Source organism: Scyliorhinus torazame, chromosome 6, assembly GCF_047496885.1.
Source record: "Scyliorhinus torazame isolate Kashiwa2021f chromosome 6, sScyTor2.1, whole genome shotgun sequence".
Taxonomy (NCBI): Eukaryota; Metazoa; Chordata; class Chondrichthyes; order Carcharhiniformes; family Scyliorhinidae; genus Scyliorhinus; species Scyliorhinus torazame.
In genome coordinates this window covers 94822088-94845510 of record NC_092712.1, presented here as the reverse complement: position 1 = coordinate 94845510, position 23423 = coordinate 94822088, and the positions used below count along the sequence as shown (strand labels likewise).

The window sequence follows — 23423 nt, the reverse complement described above, 5'->3', positions numbered from 1 at the left end:
AGTCCTTGGCCCCCATTTGTGTGGCTCAGGGAAAAACTAGTGAGACTATCGAAGTGCATGGAGTTGCAGTCAAGAGTACGGAAGTGGCTTTATTGGACTACCGCGACCGGATTCATAGAGTCATAGAATTTACAGTGCAGAAGAAGGCCATTCGCCCATCTAGCCTGCACCAGCTCTTGGGAAGAGCACCCACTTAAGCCCACACCTCCACCCCATCCCCGCAATCCAGTAACCGCACCTAACCTAAGGGCAATTTATCATGGCCAATCCACCTAACCTGCATATCTTTGGACTGTGGGAGGAAACCAGAGCCCCGGAGGAAACCCACGCAGACACGGGGAAGAACCTGCAGACACCGTACAGACAGTGACCCAAGCCGGGAATCAAACCTGGGACCCTGAAACTGTGCTTAGCACTGCTACCGTGCTGCCCTTTAATGGTTTCATGGTCATCATTAGAGTTTAAATTCTATCACCTGTCGCGGTGGGATTCGAATCTGGATCCCCATATCATTATCCGGGGTCTCTGAGTTACCAGTACGGCGACAATACCACTATGCCACCAGCTCTCCACAAGTCAGATTAGACCCCAGTAACCAGACTAGTATTATTTAATTTATGAAGCAACGCAATCATGGGCCACTTGGATTCCCAGATAACGAAAGCTAGTTCTGGCAAGATGAAAAGGTAACATCCCCAGATGGGCTCCCCTCCCTGGGGGGCGGTTAACTGGGCAGTATTTGCTCTTAACCAGATTTAGCTTATACCCAGATAAGGAACCAAAGGTCCCAAGCAGCTTCATTATCTCATCCATAGTGGTACTGGGTCCGTAAAATAAAGAAACAGGCCATCCATGGACAAGACACTTCTGTTGCCAGAGCAAACTGGAGCGGAGACAATGGACATCCCTGCTTATGCCTCTATTCAGTGGAACGTAGTCTTAATTCAAAGGATTTGTGCGAACACCAGCAGTGGGGTCTCTATAAAGAATACAAATCCATGATGTAAACTTTTGTCCAAATCCAAACCTCCCAAGAATCTCAAAGAGAGGTCCCCACTCCACCCTATCAAATGCCTTTTCAGTATCTAGGGAAACAATCATCTTCAGTTCAGGCACAGAATACGGGGAGAGGACAACATTTAATAGACTATGTATATTAGGTGACAACTGCTGACCCCTGATGAATCCTGTTTTGTCTTCCAAGATTATCTGGGAGACAGGACTCCAACCGCAGTGTCAGCACTGTGCAAGTAACTTTGTGTCCGAAATAGACCTGTACGACCCACATTCTGTAGAGTCCTTGTCTTTCTTAAGGATCAGGAAAATAGAGGCCTGCGCAACTAATGGACAGCTAACCCGAGGAAGGGAGGACCAGTTGTTCCGCAAACTTCTTATAAAACTCAATGGGAAGCCATCAGGGCTAGGAGCTTTACAGTCTATATCAGCGCAATGCATTTCTTAATTTCCTCTGGGCCCAATGGGGATTCCAACTCTTTCCACTTCTCCCTCCCCTTAGTCTTGATTAATAAGGAGATCAGGGGTTATGGGGAGAAGGCAGGAGAATGGGGATAGAGAGAAATATCAGCCATGATTGAATGGCGGAGCAGACTCGATGGGCCAAGTGGCCTAATTCTGCTCCTATGTCTTATGGTCTCCACCCACGGGATAGAAAACCCATCCAAAAAATCTGGCTTGGCCAAAATCTCCGCCGGGGGCTCTGATTTCTGGAGATCCTAATAAAATGTTTCAAAAGCTGCATTGACCTGAGACAGGGTTGTCCCCGTCTCGAACAGGTATACCCCTTTGGATACTGTCGGGGGGAATAGCCTATCAGGGGAAAACAGCAGCAGCCAGAGCAGTGGCACCACGATTGGCTCTGATGTTCAGCAGGGAGGGTCAAAGAGCAGAAAAGCAATAGTCATAGGGGACTCTATAGTCAGGGGCACAGATAGGCGTTTTGTGAAAGAGACTCCAGTATGGTATATTGCCTCCCTGGTGCCAGGGTCCAGGATGTCTCAGAACGGATAGCGGGCATCCTGAAGGGAGAGGGCAAACAGGCAGAGGTCGTGGTACATATGGGTACTAACGACATAGGCAGGAAGGGGGATGAGGTCCTGCAACAGGAGTTCAGGGAGCTACGCAGAAAGTTAAAAGACAGGACCTCAAGGGTTGTAATCTTGGGATTACTCCCTGAACCACGTGCCAGTGAGGCTAGAAATAGGATAAGAGAGTAGCTAAACACGTGGCTAAACAGCTGGTGTAGGAGGGAGGGTTTCAGTTATCTGGACCACTGGGAGCTCTTTTGGGGCAGGTGTGACCTGTAGAAGAAGGACGGGTGCATCTGAACTGGAGAGGCATAAATATCCTGGCCGCGAGATTTGCTAGTGTCACACCGGAGGGTTTAAACTCGTATGGCAGGCGGGTGGGGACCGGAGCAATAGGTCAGAAGGTGAAAAACTTGAGGGAGAACTAGGAAGTAGGGCCACTATGGCTCTGAGGAAGAGCAAACAGGGAGATGTTGCTGAAAACAGCAGGTCTGGTGGCCTGAAGTGCATATGTTTTAATGCAAGAAGTATAACCGGTAAGGCAGATGAACTTAGAGCTTGGATTAGTACTTGGAACTATGATGTTGTTGCCATTACAGAGACCTGGTTGAGGGAAGGCAGGATTGGCAGCTAAACATTCTAGGATTTAGATGTTTCAGGCGGGATAGAGGGGGATGTAAAAGAGGTGGAGGAGATGCGCTACTGATTAGGGAGAATATCACAGCTGTACTGGGGAGGACACCTCAGAGGACAGCGAGGCTATATGTGCAGAGACCAGGAATAAGAAGGGTGCAGTCACAATGTTGGGGGTTTATGACACGCCTCCCAACAGCCAGCGGGAGGTAGAGGAGCAGATAGGTGGACAGGTTTTGGAAAGGAGTAAAAACAACAGGGTTGTTGTGATGGGAGATTTCAACTTCCCCAATATTGACTGGGACTCACTTAGTGCCAGGGGCTTAGACGGGGCAGAGTTTGTAAGGAGCATCCAGGTGGGCTTCTTAAAACAATATGTAGACAGTCCAACTAGGGAAGTGGCTGTACTGGACCTGGTATTGGGGAATGAGCCCGGCCAGGTGGTAGAAGTTTCAGTAGGGGAGCATTTCGGGAACAGTGACCACAATTCAGTAAGTTTTAAAGTGCTGGTGGACAAGGATAAGAGTGGTCCTCGGGTGAATGTGCTAAATTGGGGGAAGGCTAATTACAACAATATTAGATGGGAACTGAAGAACCTAGATTGGGGGCGGAAGTTTGAGGGTAAATCAACATCTGACATATGGGAGGCTTTCAAGTGTCAGTTGAAAGAAATTCAGGACCGGCATGTTCCTGTGAGGAAGAAGGATAAATACTGCAATTTTCGGGAACCTTGGATAACGAGAGATATTATAGGCCTCGTCAAAAAGAAAAAGGAGGCATTTTTCAGGGCTAAAAGGCTGGGAACAGACGAAGCCTGTGTGGAATATAAGGAAAGTAGGAAGGAACTTAAGCAAGGAGTCAGGAGGGCTAGAAGGGGTCACGAAAAGTCATTGGCAAATAGGGTTAAGGAAAATCCCAAGGCTTTTTACACGTAAATAAAAAGCAAGAGGGTAGCCAGGGAAAGGGTTGGCACACTGAAGGATAGGCAAGGGAATCTATGTGTGGAGCCAGAGAAAATGGGCGAGGTACTAAATGAATACTTTGCATCAGTATTCACCAAAGAGAAGGAATTGGTGGATGTCGAGTCTGGAGAAGGGTGTGTAGATAGCCTGGGTCACATTGAGATCCAAAAAGACGAGGTGTTGGGCGTCTTGAAAAATATTAAGGTAGATAGGTCCCCAGGGCCAGATGGGATCTACCCCAGAATACTGAAGGAGGCTAGAGAGGAAATTGCTGAGGCCTTAACAGAAATCTTTGGATCCTCACTGTCTTCAGGTGATGTCCCGGAGGACTGGAGAATAGCCAATGTTGTGTTACTTTGTTTCAGAAGGGTAACAAGGATAATCCAGGGAACTACAGGCTGGTGAGCCTTGTGTCAGTGGTAGGGAAATTACTGGAGAGAATTCTTCGAGACAGGATCTACTCCCATTTGGAAGTAAATGGACGTATTAGTGAGAGGCCGCATGGTTTTGTGAAGGGGAAGTCGTGTCTCACTAACTTGATAGAGTTTTTCGAAGAGATCACAAAGATGATTGATGCAGGTAGGGCAGTGGATGTTGTCTATATGGACTTCAGTAACGCCTTTGACAAGGTCCCTCAGGTAGACTAGTACAAAAGGTGAAGTTACACGGGATCAGGGGTGAGCTGGCAAGGTGGTTACAGAACTGGCGAGGTCATAGAAGGCAGAGAGTCGCAATGGAAGGATGTTTTTCTAATTGGAGGGCTGTGACTAGTGGTGTTCCGCAGGGATCAGTGATGGGACCTTTGCTGTTTGTAGTATATATAAATGATTTGGAGGAAAATGTAACTGGTCTGATTAGTAAGTTTGCAGACGACACAGAGGTTAGTGGAATTACGGATATCAATGAGGACTGTCAGAGGATACAGCAGGATTTAGATTGGAGACTTGGGCGGAGAGATGGCAGATGGAGTTTAATCCGGACAAATGTGAGGTAATGCATTTTGGAAGGTCTAATGCAGGTAGGGAGTATACAGTGAATGGTAGAACCCTCAAGAGTATTGAAAGTCAGAGAGATCTAGGTGTACAGGTCCACAGGTCACTGAAAGGGGCAACACAGGTGGAGAAGGTAGTCAAGAAGGCATATGGCATGCTTGCCTTCATTGGCCGGGGCATTGAGTATAAGAATTGGCAAGTCATGTTGCAGCTGTATAGAACCTTAGTTCGGCCACACTTGGAGTATAGTGTTCAATTCTGGTTGCCACACTACCAGAAGGATGTGGAGGCTTTAGAGAGGGTGCAGAAGAGATTTACCAGGATGTTGCCTGGTATGGAGGGTATTAGCTATGAGGAGCGGTTGAATAAACACTGTTTGTTCTCACTGGAACAACGGTGGTTGAGGGGCAACCTGATAGAGGTCTACAAAATTATGAGGGGCATAGACAGAGTGGATAGTCAGAGGCTTTTCCCCAGGGTAGAGGGGTCAGTTACTAGGGGGCATAGGTTTAAGGTGCGAGGGGCAAGGTTTAGAGTAGATGTATGAGGCAAGTTTTTTTACACAGAGGGTAGTGGGTGCCTGGAACTCGCTGCCGGAGGAGGTGGTGGAAGCAGGGACGATAATGAAATGAAATGAAAATGAATGAAAATCGCTTATTGTCACAAGTAGGCTTCAATTAAGTGACTGTGAAAAGCCCCTAGTCGCCACATTCCGGCGCCTGTTCGGGAAGGCTGGTACGGGAAGTGACATTTAAGGGGCATCTTGACAAATACATGAATAGGATGAGAATAGAGGGATACGGACCCAGGAAGTGTAGAAGATTGTAGTTTAGTCGGGCAGCATGGTCAGCACCGGCTTGGAAGGCTGAAGGGCCTGTTCTTGTGCTGTACTTTTCTTTGTTCTTTGTTCTTTGTTCTTTGTACAGCGTGGAAGGTGAGATGGACTCGGATATTAACCAGTGTAAACCTAGAATAACATTAAATCAACAATCCTATTGAGAGAATGTTACCCTCATAGTGGTGACTCATATGAGTTCTGTAGAGGATTTTATACTTAAAAAAACAGCAATTGTGAAGTTGATTGGTCAATTGAACTGGTTGGGAGCTCTGACTGGAGCAGTTTTGATGTGTTGGGAGTTAACTCCCACGGTAAAACACCCTAAACTGTTGAATGTTTCAAGAGCAAAGACATAAAATAAAATGTATGCTAAAGTTCCCATCATTAAATAATCAAAGAATATGAAACTAGTAATTTTTTGTGATAGTTTCCACGCTACTCATCTTGAAGGGTATTCTAGTGCAACAATATTTCTTCCAGTGTGTAATTTTAAAGGGTTTATAATTGTAATTAGTTCATAATTCATTTTAGTCGGAAGAAGCAGAGAGACAAAGAGGTGGTAGCAGGTGCTGAGGGAAACAACAAGAGGCAAAAACATACGTGACCTCTTCCACATCAACCTATCTGCAGCAGATGCATTTGTCCATGACGGCATCGGTAGGAGTGACTACTGCACAGTCTTTGTAGAGGCAAGTCCCATCTTCACATTGTGTTGCGTGGCACTACCGCAGTGCTAAATGGGATAGATTTTGAACAGATCTAGCAACTCGAGACTGGGCAACCATGAGACAATGTGGGCCATCAGCAGCCGCAGAATTGTACTCAACCACAATCTGTAACCTAATTGCCTGGCATATCTTCCACTCTACCATTACCACCAAGCCAGGTGATCAACCCTGGTTCAATGAAGAATGGGGGAGGGCATGGCAGGAGCAGCATACCTAAAAAGCTGATGAAGCTACAATACAGGACTACTTGTGTGCTAACCAACATATAAGCAGCAAGTGATAGACAGAGCTAAGTGATTCCAGAGCCAACGGATCAAATTTAGTTCTGCAGTCCTGCCACATCTAGTTGTGAATGGTAGTGGACAATTAAATAACTCACTGGATGAGGAGGCTCCACAAAAGTCCCTATCCTCAAAGATGGGTGCCCAGCACATCAGTGCAAAAGATGAGGCTGAGACATTTTCTACAATTGTCAGCTAGAAGTGTTGAGTGGTGATTCATCTCGCTTTCCTTTGGCGGTCCCCAGCATCACAACTGTCATTCTTCAACCAATTTGATTCATTCCATGTGACATTATGAAACTCCTGAATGCACTGGATACTGCAAAGGCTATCGGCTCTGACAACATTCCAGCAATTGTACTGAAGTCGTGCGCTCTAGAACTCGCTACACCCCTAGCCAAGCTGTTCCAGCAATGCTATAACACTGACATCTACCCAGCAGTATGGCAAATTGCCCAGCTATGTCCTGTATACAAAAAGCAGGACAAATGCAACACACTCAATTATCGTCCCATTAGTGTCCTCTCGATCATCAGTAAAGTGATGAACAGTGTAATCAACAGTGTTATCAAGTGGCACTTGCTTAACAATAATCTGCTCAATGATGCTCAGTTTAGGATTCACCAGGGCCACTCAGCTCCTGACCTCATTACAGCCTTGGTCCAAAAGAGCCGAACTCCACATGTGAGGTGAGAGTGATTGCCCTTGATATCAAGGGTGCATTTTGCCAAGTGTAGAATTAAGGAGTCCTTGCAAAATTGGAGTCAATGGGAATCAGCGTAAAATTCTTCACTGCATGGAGTCATACCTAGTCCAAGGGAAGATGATTATGATTGTTCGGTGTCAGTCATCTTAGCTCCACGACATCACTGTAGGAGCTCATCAGGGTAGTGTACTAGGCCGAACCACCTTCAGCTGCTTCAACAATGACCTTCCTTCCATCAATAGATCAGAAATGGGGATGCTCACTGCTGACTGTACAATGTTCAGTACCATGCACGCATCTAATCCTGAAACAGTCCATGTCCAAATGCATCACGACCTGCACAATATCCAGGTCTGGGCTGATAAGTGGCAAATAATATTTGCGCCACACAAGTGCTAGACAATGACCATCTTCAATAAGAGCAAATCTAACTATCACCCCTTGACATTCCATGGCATTACCATCAGAGAGTCTCTCATCGTCAACATTCTGGGAGTTGCCATTGACCAGAAACTTAACTGGACTAGCCAAAGAAAACTGTTGTCTTAAATTGCTGCAGTCTATGTGGTGTAGATATACTCACAATGGTGTTAGGGAGCGAGTTCCAGGATTTTGACCCAGGGACAGTGAAGGAATGGCAATATATTTCCAAGTCAGGGTGGTTTGCAGCTACTCATAAAATCATAGATCCCTACAGTGTAGAAGGAAGCCATTTGGCCCACTGAGTCTGCACCAACCCTTTGAAAGACCACCCTACCTAAGCCTAATCGCCTGCCCTGTTCCTGCAATCCCACCCTAAGGGGCAATTTATCATGGCCAATCCACCTAACCTGCAGTACAGTGTATGACCACATGAGGCTGATGTAGAGGCTAGCTACGTGGGCTTTCTGCCTCCCTGGGTCACTGTTACAGTCACCACCACCGACACAGCCTCCAGCAGTCACTCCCATCCCTGCAGTCGTTGATCAGCCAGGTTAGTCAGCACCTGCACCTACAGCTGAAGAATTTAAAAGAAAAAAAATCAATCATCTTTAAATTCATTTCCTGCAGATACTCCTTCTGCACAGAGTTAGTTTCCAGCAGTGCTTTGCACTCTTTTTTTTTTTCCCAGGCCTGCATCTCCCACCCAAAACCAAGTGACTGCTGACTGGAGTATGTTTCCACAAGTACCACAGTCAGTAACCATAACCGGAGTACCCCTTATTCAGGATCTAGCAGATATCTCCTGTGGGGATCTCCCCACCTTTCAATTGGTCCGTTGTCACAAAGCTGATTCATGTTTACCCCATTCTGAACTCGGCTCTGGGGCGACGGGTGTGGGTTTGGGAACTTCATCCATCCCAGTCAGGAGGGAAAATGCATCTGTTCAAGTACAGCTCATGGGAAGCGGGGAGTCAAGGGTCACACAAAGTACCGAACTTCAGGGTTAACCTTCTGAATCAGATGCATGTTTAATGTCTGCCACTATTACCATTGGCAATTAATTTTGAATTTCTGTTACCATTAACGTTGTCAGTGTTGGTTCAATTTCTGCGACAGTTAATCTTGTTGATGTCTATTGAGTTTCAGTTACTCTTAACCTTGTCAATCAGATCTATGTGTAAAATTGTGCTGTGTGTGCATAAAGGGGTTTGATGTATATTTAAAATGGGGAGCCGCTCTCCGCTCACTTTCTGAGATCAGTCGCTCTCTCAGTGAGACTGACTTTACAATCAATGGTGAGTCGCCTTCCTTCCCCATCAGCCCAAAGTCCAGACGTGTTTCCAAGAATTTCCTCATTCCCCCTTCAAACAATAATAATGATAATCTTTATTAGTGTCACAAGTAGGCTTACATTAACACTACAATGGGGCCACTATGAAAATCCCCCAGTCGCCACACTCCAGCACCTGTTTGGGTACACTGAGGGAGAATTCAGACTGTCCAATTCACCTAACAAGGACATCTTAAGCTTTAAGTTTGGCACAATAGATAATGAAGGTGGTGTTTTTTTTGTTCTAGGGGATGACAACAAAATGAATCTTCTGGGACTTGGAGCCATTCCAAGATTGGCTAAATTAATATCCCATGAAGACAAACAAATCCATATGTATGCTACTATGGCCTTTGGAGTAATGTCAACCAATAGTAAGTACCTTTAACTGGATTTAATGTTTTTGGGGGAAAAAAAGAGAAAGCAAGGTAAAGAATCAAAGTCTGTGTTGCAGAACATGATGAAAAACAAAAAAGAATAAAATAGAACTTGGCTTTAAAATCCCAAATATTATATGAGAAAGGAAAGACTGATCGATATAAACAATTCTACAGTTTCCTTGCGGAGAAAGACTGATGAATCTTAATTCTGCCACAGTTATTGTTATTTTTGATAGAAGACATAGTTGAAGTTTAGAAGAAATAAGAAGGAAATCTGATCGGAGCATTGGACTGCAGAGAGACACGAAAAGTAGTGAAATAGAGAAAGTAAGCTGTGATTGAGAGATTGTTTATAAAAGCATAGAAATTAGAAGCGGGAGTAGTCTATTGAGCCCATCTAACCTGTTCCGCCACTCAATCTGATCATGGATGATCCTCTATTTTGGCGCCGTACTCCAGCTCTCTCCACATCAGACAACAAGTTTTTTGTTAAGAGCACAATTTAAATCATGAAGAAAATTGAGGGGGAACATTTGCCTCAATATCATGATTTGGGTGGAACAAATAATTGTAGTGCAGTCACTGAGGCGGCATAGAACAGGTGTTTAGTGAAAGGCCCAGTGTCCCATATGCTTTCAAGAAGGAGTCGACAATGACCTGGAGCTCTGTTTCTGAATGAGTGGGCACACAAGAATCATCCAAATGCTGAATTTCAATGACTGAAGTTGCAGTAATTTTGGTTTTGGTTTGAAGGCAGTGTACAGTTTTCTGTCAATTCTGTAAATTATCTCCATGCTTTTGGGTAATTTGCTGAAGGTGAGGGGCAATATTACAGCAAGGGAGATGGAGAAGAGGATCGGTGTGATGACACAGCCTTATTTGATCCCAGTCTTCACTGAGGATAAGGTCTGTGGGGGTTCCTCTGGTAATAGTCACAACTTGCACGTCAATTGGATTGGATTGGATTTGGATTTGGGTTTATTGTCATGTGTACCAAGGTACAGTTAAAAGTATTGTTCTGCGACCAGTCTAGACAGATCGTTCCATACATGAAAAACATAGGACATACAATAAACACACAATGTAAATACGTAGACATAGACATTGGGTGAAGCATACGGAGTGTACTACTACTCAGCAGAGAAGATGCATGGAGCGATCAATTCAGTCCATAAGAGGAACTCAAGAGTTTGGCAACAGCGGGGAAGAAGCTGTTTTTGAGTCTGTTAGTGTGTGTTTTTTATATCTCCTGCCGATGGAAGAGAGAATAACCAAGGTGGGAAGGGCCTTTGATTATGCTGCCCACTAGATTTCTGGTAGCGAATGAATGGTTGGACACAGGGCAGCTCCAGATCAAAGGCTTCAATTTGAGCTCTTTTTACCCAAAAGCAGGAGAATTTACCCAAAAGTAGGAGAATTTTCACAGGAAAGTGTAGCTGAAGGTGTGGAGGAGAGGTTCCTCCCGAGAGTGACATGTCTGCTGCTAATCAGACCCGGCAGAAGAAGGAAAGTCCCAGATGGAGCAGCTGACGGCGTTCATCAGACACGGGTTCCGCCAGCAGCGAAAGGAGATGCAGTAAGACCAGTTGAGGGCCATTGAGGGAGCAGCAGTACCCTTGAAAGACTCGATGGAAAGAGTCGAGAAGTACTTGGAGGCACAGGGGTCGCAGATCCGCAAGATGGAAAAGGTTTTGTCTGACCACAGTGATTGGATGGTGGCATTGGAATTGGAGGTGGGACTCTTGGGGGACCTTTGCAAGTCGCTAAGGGCAAAGGTGGAGGGGCAAGAGGTGGAGGGGCAAGAGATAGATCCAGAAGGCAGAAGCTGCATATTGTTGGCTTGCCTGAAAGTGTGGAAGGCACGAGTGCCACGAGATACGTTTCATGGATGCTCGTGGGGCTGGTGGCCGAGTGGGTGCTGGACAAGGCTCCTGAGGTGGATAAGGCACACAGCCATGAAAAACATAGGACATACAATAAACACACAATGTAAATACGTAGACATAGACATCGGGTGAAGCATACGGAGTGTACTACTACTCAGCAGAGAAGATGCATGGAGCGATCAATTCAGTCCATAAGAGGAACTCAAGAGTTTGGCAACAGCGGGGAAGAAGCTGTTTTTGAGTCTGTTGGTGTGTGTTCAAGAGTGCGGGAGCTGCCACGGGCGGTGATTGTGAGGCGCCACAAGTTTGTGAAGACGGAGAAGATCCTGCGGTGGGCCAGGGAGAAGCAGAACTGCGAATGGGAGGGGAACAGAGTACGATTCTATCAGGACATTGGAGCGGATCTGGTGAAAAAGCACGCTGGGTTCAACAAGGCCAAAATGGTTCTTTACTGAAGGCAGACCAGGTTTGGGATGCTGTATCTGGCGAAACTGTGGGTGACTTTCGAAGGCCGGAAGTACTATTTTGAAACCCAACTGAACATTGATGGGAGACAGAGGAGCTGGAACAACAGAGTTCAGAAGATGCGGGTAGTGTGAGAGCTGGAGGGTGGGGGGATTTCTTCTCGGGTAATTTTGTTGTTGTGATTGTTTGCTAATGGGTAATAAGTTTGTAATGGGGCAACTGCACCCCCCCCCCCCCGACCACTTGTGTGTTTTCTTTTTTGGAGGGGATGACCTGTGGTTTTTGATGTGTCTTTGTTTGTGTGGGGAAGGGTGGTTCCACAGGGAGCCATTTGCACAGACCAAGGAGGAGAAGGTACGGCGAGGGCTGGAGAGGTGGATAGGAGGAGCCTTCGTGTAAGAGCTGCCACGCTGGCAGATAATTCTGGCGAACAGAAGTGAGGTGGAGGTGTGGCTGCGGAGGCTGGCCATGTGGGATGGGGTTGGGAGGAGGTGGGGAAAGGAGGGACATGACTTAGCAGGGTTGGAATAGGAACGGGTTATGGATGGAGAAGGGGGCCATCTTGGATGGGCCCGGTTTACGGTGAAATTAAAGGGGACAGAATTGGAAGGGGAGAATGGCGGACAGTAGAGGGGAGTGGAGGTGCAAGCTCTGGTAAGGTCGTAAGACGGAGCGTACGGGAGCTGAACGGGCCGGTAAAGAGGTTCCAGGTATTCACGCACTTGAGGAGCTTGACGGGGGGGGTTGTCTTTCTGCAGGAGACGCACCTCCGGGTGAAGGATCAGGTCAGGTTGAGAAAGGGCTGGGTGGGTCAGGTGTTTCACTCTGGGTTCGAGACATGGAAGGGAAGGGGAGGGTAGGATTGGGGATGTATACAGTTGGCTGAGGGAGCGCAGGTGGTGAGGATCAAGGAGAAATGGGAGGAGGTGCTAGGGGGGCAGGGCAGGGTAGATAGGATGGGATGAAAAGGGGGAAAGAACTTGCACAAACTGTGAGATGTGGAGAATGTTCTTCAATGCATTTATGCTTTTGTACTTTTGAATGTTTGGAATAAAATACATTTAAAAAAAGATTATGCTGTCCACTTTCCCAAGGCAGCGGGAAATGTAGACAGAGACAATGGATGGGAGTCAGGTTCACGTGTTGGACTGGGCGGTGTTCACGACTCTCTGTAGGTTCTTACGGTTTTGGGCCAAGCAGTTGCCACACCAGGCTGTGATGCAGCAAGATAGGATACTTTCTATGGTGCATCTGTAAAAATTGATAAGAGTTGATGCGGACATGCCGAATTTCCATAGTTTCCTGAAGAAGTATAGGCTCTGTTGTGATTTCTTGGTCGTAGCATTGATGTGGGTGGACCAGGACAGATTGTTGGTGATGTGCACACCTAGGAATTTGAAGCTGTCAACCATCTCTTCCTCGGCACCATTGATGCAGACAGGGGTGTATACGATACTTCACTTCCTGAAGTAAATGACCTGCTCCTTAATTTTGCTGATGTTGAGGGAGAGATTGTTGTCGTTACACCACTCCACTAGTTCTCTACCTCTCTCCTGCATTCTGACACATCATTGTTTGTGATCCGACCCACTACAGTCGTGTCATCAGCAAACTTGTAGATGGAGTTGTAGCCAAACTTTGCCACACAGTTTTGGTGTGTATAGGGAGTATAGTAGGGCAGTCTTGCGGTATTGAGGACTATCGTGGAGGAGGAGTTGTTGTTTATCCTTACTGATTGTGGTCAATGGGTCAGGAAGTCGAGGTTCCAGTTGCAGAGGGAAGAGCTAAGTTTTAGGTTTTGGAGCTTTGATATGAGCTTGCCTGGGATTATGGTGTTGAAGGTGGAGCTGTAGTCAATAAATAGGAGTCTGATGTAGGAGTCCTTGTTGTCTCGATGCTCCGGGGGTGAGTATAGGGCCAGGGAGATGGCATCTTCTGTGGACTGGTTGTGGCGGTATGAGAATTGTAGTGGATCAAGGCATTCTAGGCGTACTGAGTTGATGTGCCTCACAACCAACCTCTCGAGCAATTCATAACGATCCTCTTCTTGGAGTATGTGGAAGATAGCCACAAATTCTTGAGGGTAGTCAAATTTGAGGAGGATACCCTATAAACCTTCCCATTGATTAAGATCGACAACCATTTTCCATAATGAAGGCAGACATTGATGATGACATTCTTCATTGCCTCCATTGTGTCAGCTCAGGCTTAGGCCAATGGAAGAAAAGAGTACTTATGGACCAGGCTATAAAACATGAGCAGCAGTGACCTCCACAATCCAATATGCATTGGAGACTTGGATAACCTACAGCAGGCACCTCAAAGCACGGGACAGGTACTGTCACAAGATCCTCCAAATCCAATGACAAGGAGGGCAGTATCCTCTTTCAACCAAACACGTAGCACGTCACACACTCCAGTCTGCATCAATCGCTCTGAAATGGAGATGGTCGATAGCTTTAAGTTCCTGGGGGTCACCATCCTGGTTCACTCATGTAACAGTCAAGAAAGCCCAACAACGTCTCTACTTCCAATGGAAGCTAAAGAAATTCGGCATGTCTGCATCGACTCTCACAAACTTCTACAGATGTGCGATAGAGATCATCCTATCCAGCTGCATCACAGCTTGGTATGGCAACTGCTCCGCCCAAGATCGCAAGAAACTGCAGAGTATGGTGAACTCAGCCCAACGCATCACACAAGCTTGACACCCCCACATTGATTTTGTATACACATCCTGCTGCCTCAGGAAGGCACGCAGCATTATCAGAGAGCCCTCCCACCCAGGCATTGCCTTCTTCCAGATCCTTCCATCTGGGAGAAGGTACAGAGGTCTGAAGACCCGCACATCGAGACATAGGAACAGTTTCTTCCCCACAGCTACAAGACTCCTCAACGACTCCCCCTCGGACTGATCTGTTCCCTGTAAGAACACTCTTCACGATGCCCTACGCTGCTCTTGCTCATGTATTTGCTTTGTTTGGCCCCTTGTTCCGCACTGTAACCAATCACTGTTTGTCGATGTATCATTTGAGAATGTTCTCTGTTGATTATTCTTTTGTCTACGATGTACTCACTGTGTACGTTCCCTCATCCACAGAAAAATACTTTTTATTGCACCTCGGTACATGTGACAATAAATCAAATCAAAATCAAATCAATGCACCCAGCATATCCCATGAATGAAATTTTTAAAAACGGTGTAATAATTGCAGCACTTGCCTGACTTTCAATGAGACCCATGAGTTGCTGCTGTGTCCTTACTCTTGTGCCAAGGGCTAGATTCGTGGAGCTTGGGAAATCCATGGAAATGTTATTAAATTCAATATTACATTGAACGGATGCTTTAGTGGAACGATTAAGGCATTCAAATCCCTGGTGTGTGTTTCACGCAACTTGCTGAGTGTGCCTGAATTGAATCTGGTCATCAACATGTTGGAGCAAGCTTTAGTCACAATTGCATCTTTGGCCACCTTAACACTGCATTGAGACATATTCTTTGTTCCATGTTGTAAAATTGTCTCCTTTTTCTCTTTTTGAAAAATCATTTGTGATACCTTCAAATGAAATAGCCTTTAGGTGCAATGGCCTTGCTTTGGTGAAGTGAATAAAGAGACATAAAGCTGTAGATTCATTTTCTTCATGCTGATATTTTAATTTTTTTCAGGTGAAGTTCGAAAATCAATGAGGCAGTTGAATTTCCTACCATCCATTATTGCATGTCTAGCTCCAGATGGTAATTCTAAGCTTCATTTTTATTAGTAGTAATCTACAAATAATGCAATTCTGAGAATAAATTTCTTTTAAAAAATTTGTATATTTAATAGGTTTTAATTTCTTGCAAATAACACAAGAAACATTTTCGATTCAAAACAGGTACAGTATAAAACCAGAATTATTGCAAATATAAGAACAAAAAGAAAATTATCCCAATAATACAAACAAAACAAAGAAAAATAAAATAACAGCTGACAGTGTCTAGATCTTTGAAAATTGCTGTCTCAGGTAGAATCTCGCAACAGAATCCCTGATTGTAAATTTAATTTTCTACAAAAAGGATATTAATTCCCCAAGCCAGTTAGAGGCAATAGGCAGAGCGGGAGACTTCCAACTGAGCAGTATCCATGTGGTGAATGTATCACCATAATGCATGACACTGTAACCGTTGTATCCACCTAATGTAACCTTTGACCTGGAAGTGGTGATACGAGCTGCTTCCAGGTACTGTACTGTAACCCCGGTGGGCTCCACCTCTGGCTCCGCCCTCACCGGGGCCATATATAACCTGGCCACCTGCGGGTGGCACTCATCTGCACAACTGACTCTGCGAGGCAAGTTCACGACTAATAAAGCCTTATGTTCACTCGCAGTCTCGGCCTCTTGGTGAATTGAAGGTATATCAATCCGCCTCAGTGCTTTCAATGAGGCAAAGGCAATAACATCCTCCTCTACCCAAGAGTGAATTGCCAGTGAGTCCGAAACCCCAAATATACCGGGCATAGCTGTAAACCTAATTGGAGAATAATAAACACAGTGTTAAAAAAGGAAGCCCAGAAACTGGAGTAGGACCAAAACATATGCGTTGATCTGCGGGGGCAAGCAAACAGCGGTCACATCTGTTCTCAACATTCGGGGGAAAACTCGCTCATCCTTCCGTGGTGAAGTGTGTCCTATATAGCACTTTGAACTAAATTAGGCTCAACCAGGCACATGAGACGTGGAGTTGACCCTGCATATAGCCTCTCTCCAAACTTCACTTGCGAGTGTAGGGCCCAGTTGTCCAAATGTCCAAATTACCTAACACCATATCTTTCGGGACTTGTGGTAGGAAACCGGAGCACCCTGAGGAAACCCACGCAGATGAGGGGCGAACATGCAGCCTCCAGGCAGACAGTGACCCCAGCCGGGAATTGAACCTGGGACCCTGGCACTTTGAAGCAACAGTGCTAACCACTGTGGCTGGAGGCAATGAACTTCGAGACAGGGAGTCGTAGAACGTATCTAACAGCAAAGGTGTAAGCTGTTCCAAGAATTTCTTCTAGAACTCGATTGGAAAGCCATCCTGGCCAGAGACCGTACCAGCCTGTATAAGACCAATGCATTTTAAAATCTCGTAGGGCTTAAATGTGTGGGGGGGGGGCAACTCACAACTCTTGACTGTTTCGACAGACGCGATGGGCAGTCTGTCCTGAAAATCATCCATGGTCAACTTTCTGTGGAGGCTCAGGTTTATACAGGTCACAATAGTAGTATGTAAAAGCCGCACTGACTTGCTGAGGGGTGAAAACGAGGTTGCAGCCCGGGTTGAGTACCTGGAGTCATCTCGCGGGAGGCCAATTGGCGTTTACGTTGGTGTGCTATAAGACGACTGGCTTTCTTCCCATATTCGTTCAAAGTACGCCTGGAGCACTGGAGCAGACATGCGGCCTTATTGGTGGTCAGTAACTCAAACTGTGTTTGCAAGTTTTGTCTGCTTGTATATAACTCCGGTGTGGGATCAAGTGAGTACTGGTGATCCACTTCTAAAATGGAGTCCTCCAGCTCCTGTTCAAATTTCCTCAACTTTAGCACATGAGCTCTATTAGAACTAATTTCCTCCCGAAGGACTACCTTAAGAACCTCCCACAATGTGGAAGGGGAGTTGGAGTCAGACCTATTTAATTCAATGTAGTCGTCAATAGAGGTGGACAGGCTCAGCCAGCAAAGTAGTATCCAACCTCCAGGGTGGACGTTGGGTGTGGCCAGACTCCAACAACATTTGGGGCGCAGTCAGTGATTACAATTGCTGGGTACTCAGCCGCCACTATCGATGGGAGGAGAGCCCTATCCAGAATGAAAAAATCAATACGAGAGTACACATGGTCAACATGAGAGAAAAAGAAGAAATCCCTGTCATTCAGATGTAAAAGATAGCAGGGGTCTATCCATCCCATCTGAGCAAGAAGGATGGCAAAGCTCTGGCCACTCCCGATGGGACAAAATTTGGGTTTTGATTGATCCAATTTTGGGTCCAGAAGGCAGTTCAGGTCGCCACCAGGTGTGTGTCAAGGTTGGTGAGGGAAGACAGCAAAGAATTGATGACATTTTTGTATCATCCCAATTAAGGCAACTAGGGATGGGCAATAAATGCTGGCCTAACCAGCGACACCTACATTCTATAAATGAATTTAAAAACCTGGGAGTCCTCCAGGCACAACCATCGCAAGAAGAAAGGACCCTGGGTTTCGAACCCAGAGAAGACACCCACATCAAGTGTCTGTAGCCTGCCAGCCTCCTTCACCAAGTGCGGGTAAAACCCAAAGCTCAGCTGTGAGTCTGATTCATATTTTGTTGAGTAAGAGAATTGTGAATAAAACTGCGTTAAACTGTGAAAACAAAATTATGGGCATAGATGTTGAACGGAACCACTGGTCAATAGGGAGCTGCATACGATTCTAAGGGACCATTTGGGACAGTCATAATCTGGGATGAGGAACGTTGGACTCTTTTGTTGATTAAAATCACCATGCCTCTGTCCCTGCTTTAAAACTAGAATGATAAACTTGTCCAATCCATCTTTTGTGCAGCCTGGTCTGATCTTTACCGGGTAAATGGGTTCCTTCCCCCCCAAAAAATCAGAATTTAGGATGCTCTCAATCGTGTCACAGGGCCATTCAAACCACTAACGTTCCCCTCGGATTGGGGGGGGACTCCCATCAACTGTCAAATCGGAGTAAGCTATTGGCAGGAGGGGTGTTAAAGAAGGGGCATCGGGAAACAAAGGATGAAGATCAACCCAGTATGGCCACTGAGCCACTTCCGGTGACTCGACAATGAGAGACCAGTAGACACCATCAGCAAACTACAACTAAAACCCACCCCATCCTGCTCCTCCACAACCCAAACATGCCATCTCAGCCGAGCATAACCACGCCGAAAAGCAAATGGAATGGTGGCAAACAATAACTTAACCTAGTACATACAAATAACCAAACAAAACTCAACAAAATCCCTAAACTCATTCTAAAAAGTATTATGAGCTGCAGAAAACCCTTTAATATTGTTCCCGCTAACTGACACACCGTGGTAGCAGAGAGACTGCCAAGTGGAGAGGAAAAACCTTGGATCGCCATGAGGACGACTGAAAGTTGCACCAAATAGTAATAATGAAAATAAAGGAAATAAGTTATTGTAAGGAGCAAGCAGCAGAAATCCCTCCTAAGTTCAACTAAATTTGTCAAGAATACACCCAAACAACAGAAATGAAAACTGTCCATACAACGAGCCATAGAATAGATTAAACAGAAAACAAATTGTGCTTCTGGACAAAGGAATTTGCACATCCCAGTGAATCAAAACAATAGTCCTTTTCACGGAATGTTATACGAAGGCGGGCTGGATAAATCATCCTGAAGTTGACTCCATTCTTGTACAGGGAAGATTTCACTTTTTAAATGCGTCCCTTTTCTTGGCTTGGTTTGCACTCATGTCCTGGTACAATCTGATGGCATGGCCTTCCCATGTAAAATCCCGGTGTTCTCTTGCTCATCAAAGCAGCAAATCCTTCTCCTTAAAGCTGTGAAACCTTACGATTACAGCACAGGGAAGATCTGCAGAGCAAGGCTTGGGTCGAAGTGAATGGTGGGCCCAGTCTAATTCTGGGGGGATGGAAGTACGTTCTCGCCCATTATTTTGTGGAACAGGTCCGAGAAATACATGTAGGGATCGATCCCAGTCGATAACCCCACAACACAAACGTTTTGTCTGGATCTGTTCTCCAGGTCGTCCAACTTGGATGTTAATGTCCTGTTCTCCTTTTTAAAAAATATATATTTATTCAAATTTATCAACAGATTTTCAACAACCCCCCCAACAAAAAGAAAGAAACAAGAACACAACAATCAAAAATTATACATTGGATTTCCCCCATATACAATAATCCCCCATATGACACTTAAAAGCACCAATAGGGAACCCCCCCCCCCCCCCCCCCCGCCGCCCCTGGGCTGCTGCTGCTGACCTCCTCCTAACACGCCGCAAGATAGTCTAGGAACGGTTGCCACTGCCTGAGGAACCCCTGCACAGACCCTCGCAAGGCAAACTTTATCATCTCCAGCTTGAAACCTGCCATGTCATTGATCCAAGCTTCCACACTAGGGGGCTTCGCATCTTTCCATAATAGCAAAATCCTTCGCCAGGCTACCAGGGACGCAAAGGCCAGAATACTGGCCTCTCCAGTATTCCAGGATTTAACTCCAGTAACTCCAGGATTTAAAGGGCCAATGGGAAGATGAAATTTGCGAAATTGAAGTTGCAAATAACAATGAAAGTTTAAGAATGGATTCCAAATGGGCAAAAGCTGCACTGCAGTTCGGTGACAAGTGGATAGCACTGTGGCTTCACAGCGCCAGTGTCTCAGATTCGATCCCCCTCTGGATCACTGTCTGTGCGGAGTCTGCACGTTCTCCCCGTGTCTGCGTGGGTTTCCTCCGGGTGCTCCGGTTTCCTCCCACAGTCCAAAGATGTGCAGGTTAGGTGAATCGGCCATGATAAATAAAGGTTAGGAGGGGTTATTGGGTTACGGGGATAGGGTGGAAATGATGGCTTAAGTGGGTTGGTGCCGACTCGATGGTGGCCTCCTGCAATGTATGTTCTATGACATCCCGCTTAATGAATTATTAGGGTAAGTTGAAGAGTTAAAAAATTATACTCTTTCCCAGCAATGGGAGGAAGAAACCTACAGCTGACACAAATAACATGTAACTGGAGGTGGCCCTGCAACAGCAAGGAGTGTTGTGTGATGCTCATTGATTCGATGCAGGAAGTATGTTTGTAACCAGATCAGAGAGGTTTAGTATTTTGCATGTTTTCATACAGGACAGCACGGTAGCACAGTGGTTAGCGCAGTTGCTTCACAGCTCCAGGGTCCCAGGTTCGATTCTGCGCTTGGATCACTGTGCGGAGTCTGCACGTTCTCCCCGTGTCTGCGTGGGTTTCCTCTAGGTGCTCCGATTTCCTCCCACAGTCCAAAGATGTGCAGGTTAGGTGGATTGGCCATGCTAAATTGCCCTTAGTGTCCACAAAAGGTTGGGTTACGGGGATAGGGTGGCGGTGTGGGCATAGGTCGGTTGCTCTTTCCAAGGGCCGGTGCAGACTCGATGGGCAGAATGGCCGCCTTCTGCACTGTAAATTCTATGATTCTTATATATGCATGCATCACCCCATCCTCGCTCTGCGTTATCAAGCCTACTCTATCACATAACTCCTTGCATCCCTTATCTTGCAATTACTCCCAATTCTTCTCTTTCTATGCACCATCTCACTTCTCTATCTATTCATCCACACCTGCCATTCATCTTGATGCTTATGCAATTTGATTCCTTACCCTGATGGTCACCCTCAATAAAAGCACTCCAACCCTCAGGCGGACACACACCACTACAGTCACTCAAATATCTGTTCTTTCCCTAGTTTCAGGAGAAGTGAGCACAAGGGTTCTTGACTTTGGGGATGAGCACCTCCCAGTTATCTAATGATGCAATTCAATAACTGTGACCCCTATGTCATGCAACAGCCAGTCTTGTTGACGTGATTTCAACAAATATGATCATAATGATAAGTTGCGACATGGTTTGCCTTGTCAGTGCTAATTCATGTATTTTATCTCTGGCAGTGCTTTCATGCATGCAGCAGCAGTCGCTGCAAATCAGAAATGATGGTTCCTCAGAGGACCTGATCCTTCTGACCATCATAGGGGTCATGCAGAGTATGCACCAACTCAGTTATTCACACTTCAGCAGGGTCAGTTAGACATATAGTTGGATTTTTACTTGATCACGCTTACTTCACGAGCGAGATCACTTTATGCTGGCGGGGGTAGCAGTGGAGAGTCTATTTTGGAAGGTGCAAGCCTCCCCAAGCTATGTTCAGTTAGATGCAGATGCTGTACCTGAAGAAGAGAAAAGGTCAGCAGCAGACGACAAGTGCCATTAGCAATATTTGAAGTAGGTATCTCCAACCACCCATCCTTCAGTCTGCTTGTTCGTCCAAAGATATCAGGGAACTTGAATTGCTGCATCATGACAGTCTCCGCTTGAATTTTGTGACACTTGTATAATTATCTTTTTGTGGTTACGCACGAGCTGCATACTAACAGAATGGAAGTGATTGACATTTGTCTGATATTGCTGGGGGCTACCAGCCAGAGATGCTTATCCTACAGCCCACTCATTCTGACTGACGTCTTTGCAGGCAAAGTCCACAGAATTGCTGACTTTGTCATTTACATTTGTGAACAACAGATTAGGATTTCCTGGATATATCTGTGCAAGAGCCAAGGCAAGGGGCTGGTGATCTCGGTCCTGGCGAATCAACTGGCGAGCCTTCATTTGCAACGAGAAGCCCGTGAGGCCTCGTTAAGTGGACCAATTGATGTTGAATTGTGTTGCCGGCCTCGCTGAGCTGAGTGCCGAGAAACATAGTTCGCATAGTTACTTGGTGAATGACATTTTTGAGTCATCTTGCTTTTACTGCTATCTTCAAATCTAATATCTTCTTTTGAATTCAGGTTCTGGATGGTCCATTAATTCTGTGACAACTGGTCTCAGGCACTGCACACAGGTGTATTTTGGCATTCATGCTGTTATGGTGACCTTGACAGCCATTGGTAATGCATGGTCATGAGGTCCAGCAAGTAGCGGGTCTTCTCCACAGAGGCTCTAGCTGTCTTGTCACCATCTGATGTGACTTGAATCTACTGAAGCACTGATTTTTGGACATGTGAAGGAAGTTCAGCTTTTAATGTATATGTGGAAGAGTTATCAGTTTGAAATATCAACAGTTTCTCTCCATAGATTCTGCTTGGCTTGCTGAGTATTTCTTGCATTTTCTGTTTTTGTTTCAGATTTGCAGCATCTGCAGCATTTTGCTTTTTAAACTGAACCTCTACCTATTCACCCTGTGTCATGGTAGTTTATCCTGTCAGCTATAACCCTCTCTAGTGCAGGCTGCCCATCCTGCTGTCCAGTTACAGGGTTCTCAAGCTGGTGAGTTGCTGGTCAAATTGATTGAAGCCTGGGGTCCAATTTAAGGCAGTCAAAGTGTCATTCACCCTGCTGTGATTCTGAAAGCATCCCAAGTAAACTCTCAGCAAAAGTACTAGAAACAAATCCACGCTAAATTGCCCCTTAATTGGAAAAATTAAAAAATAAGTAAATAACTATATTAAAATTTCCCACTGACGGGCTAGAGTGCAGAAACGGGCCACATGTCTATTAGTCACTATCAACATTTATACTTCACATGAACCTCTTCCCATCCCACTTCATCTAACCCTGTCAGCATATCCTTCTATTCCTTTCTTCCAGATGTACTTATCTAGCTTTTTCTTACATCTGTGATATTCTCCTCATCGTCGTCTTGTTCCACGCTTGGGGCAGATTTTTGTCTTTGAGGGAATTGGTAGTCAAGAGTTTTCATGATTCCGCGGGCCTACCTCTGTCTTAGCTGTCCCCATCCACCATATTTTTATCCCAACAAGGTGGACACAAGGTGGACACCGGCTGGAAACTGACCTGCCAACTTCAAAAGCAGGTCTGAGGTGGCAGGTTGCAAGGCCTGCCTCTATCCACTGGGATATGGGCCAGTTCTCAACATGGCTGATAGGCCCTCTAGCTCTCGTCCCCCTCCAGTGGTTCCCAAAACTTTCCACAGAGATGGTTTCCGCAAATTATGTCTTGAGTGTATTGTAGACAAATCGATAGAAATGGATTTCCA

The 23423-nt window shown here is 45.8% G+C and overlaps 1 protein-coding gene across 7 annotated transcripts in view; it reads left to right on the top strand.

Moving 5' to 3' along the window:
- Window positions 1–23423, top strand: part of armc3 (armadillo repeat containing 3) — a 212604-nt gene that overhangs the window by 44958 nt on the left and 144223 nt on the right. For all 7 annotated transcript variants that reach the window (XM_072508495.1, XM_072508496.1, XM_072508498.1 and 4 more), the window contains 2 exons: window positions 9187–9312; window positions 15337–15405. In XM_072508495.1, coding sequence (XP_072364596.1) covers window positions 9187–9312; window positions 15337–15405 — 195 coding nt within the window. The remainder of the gene's footprint in view (window positions 1–9186; window positions 9313–15336; window positions 15406–23423) is intronic.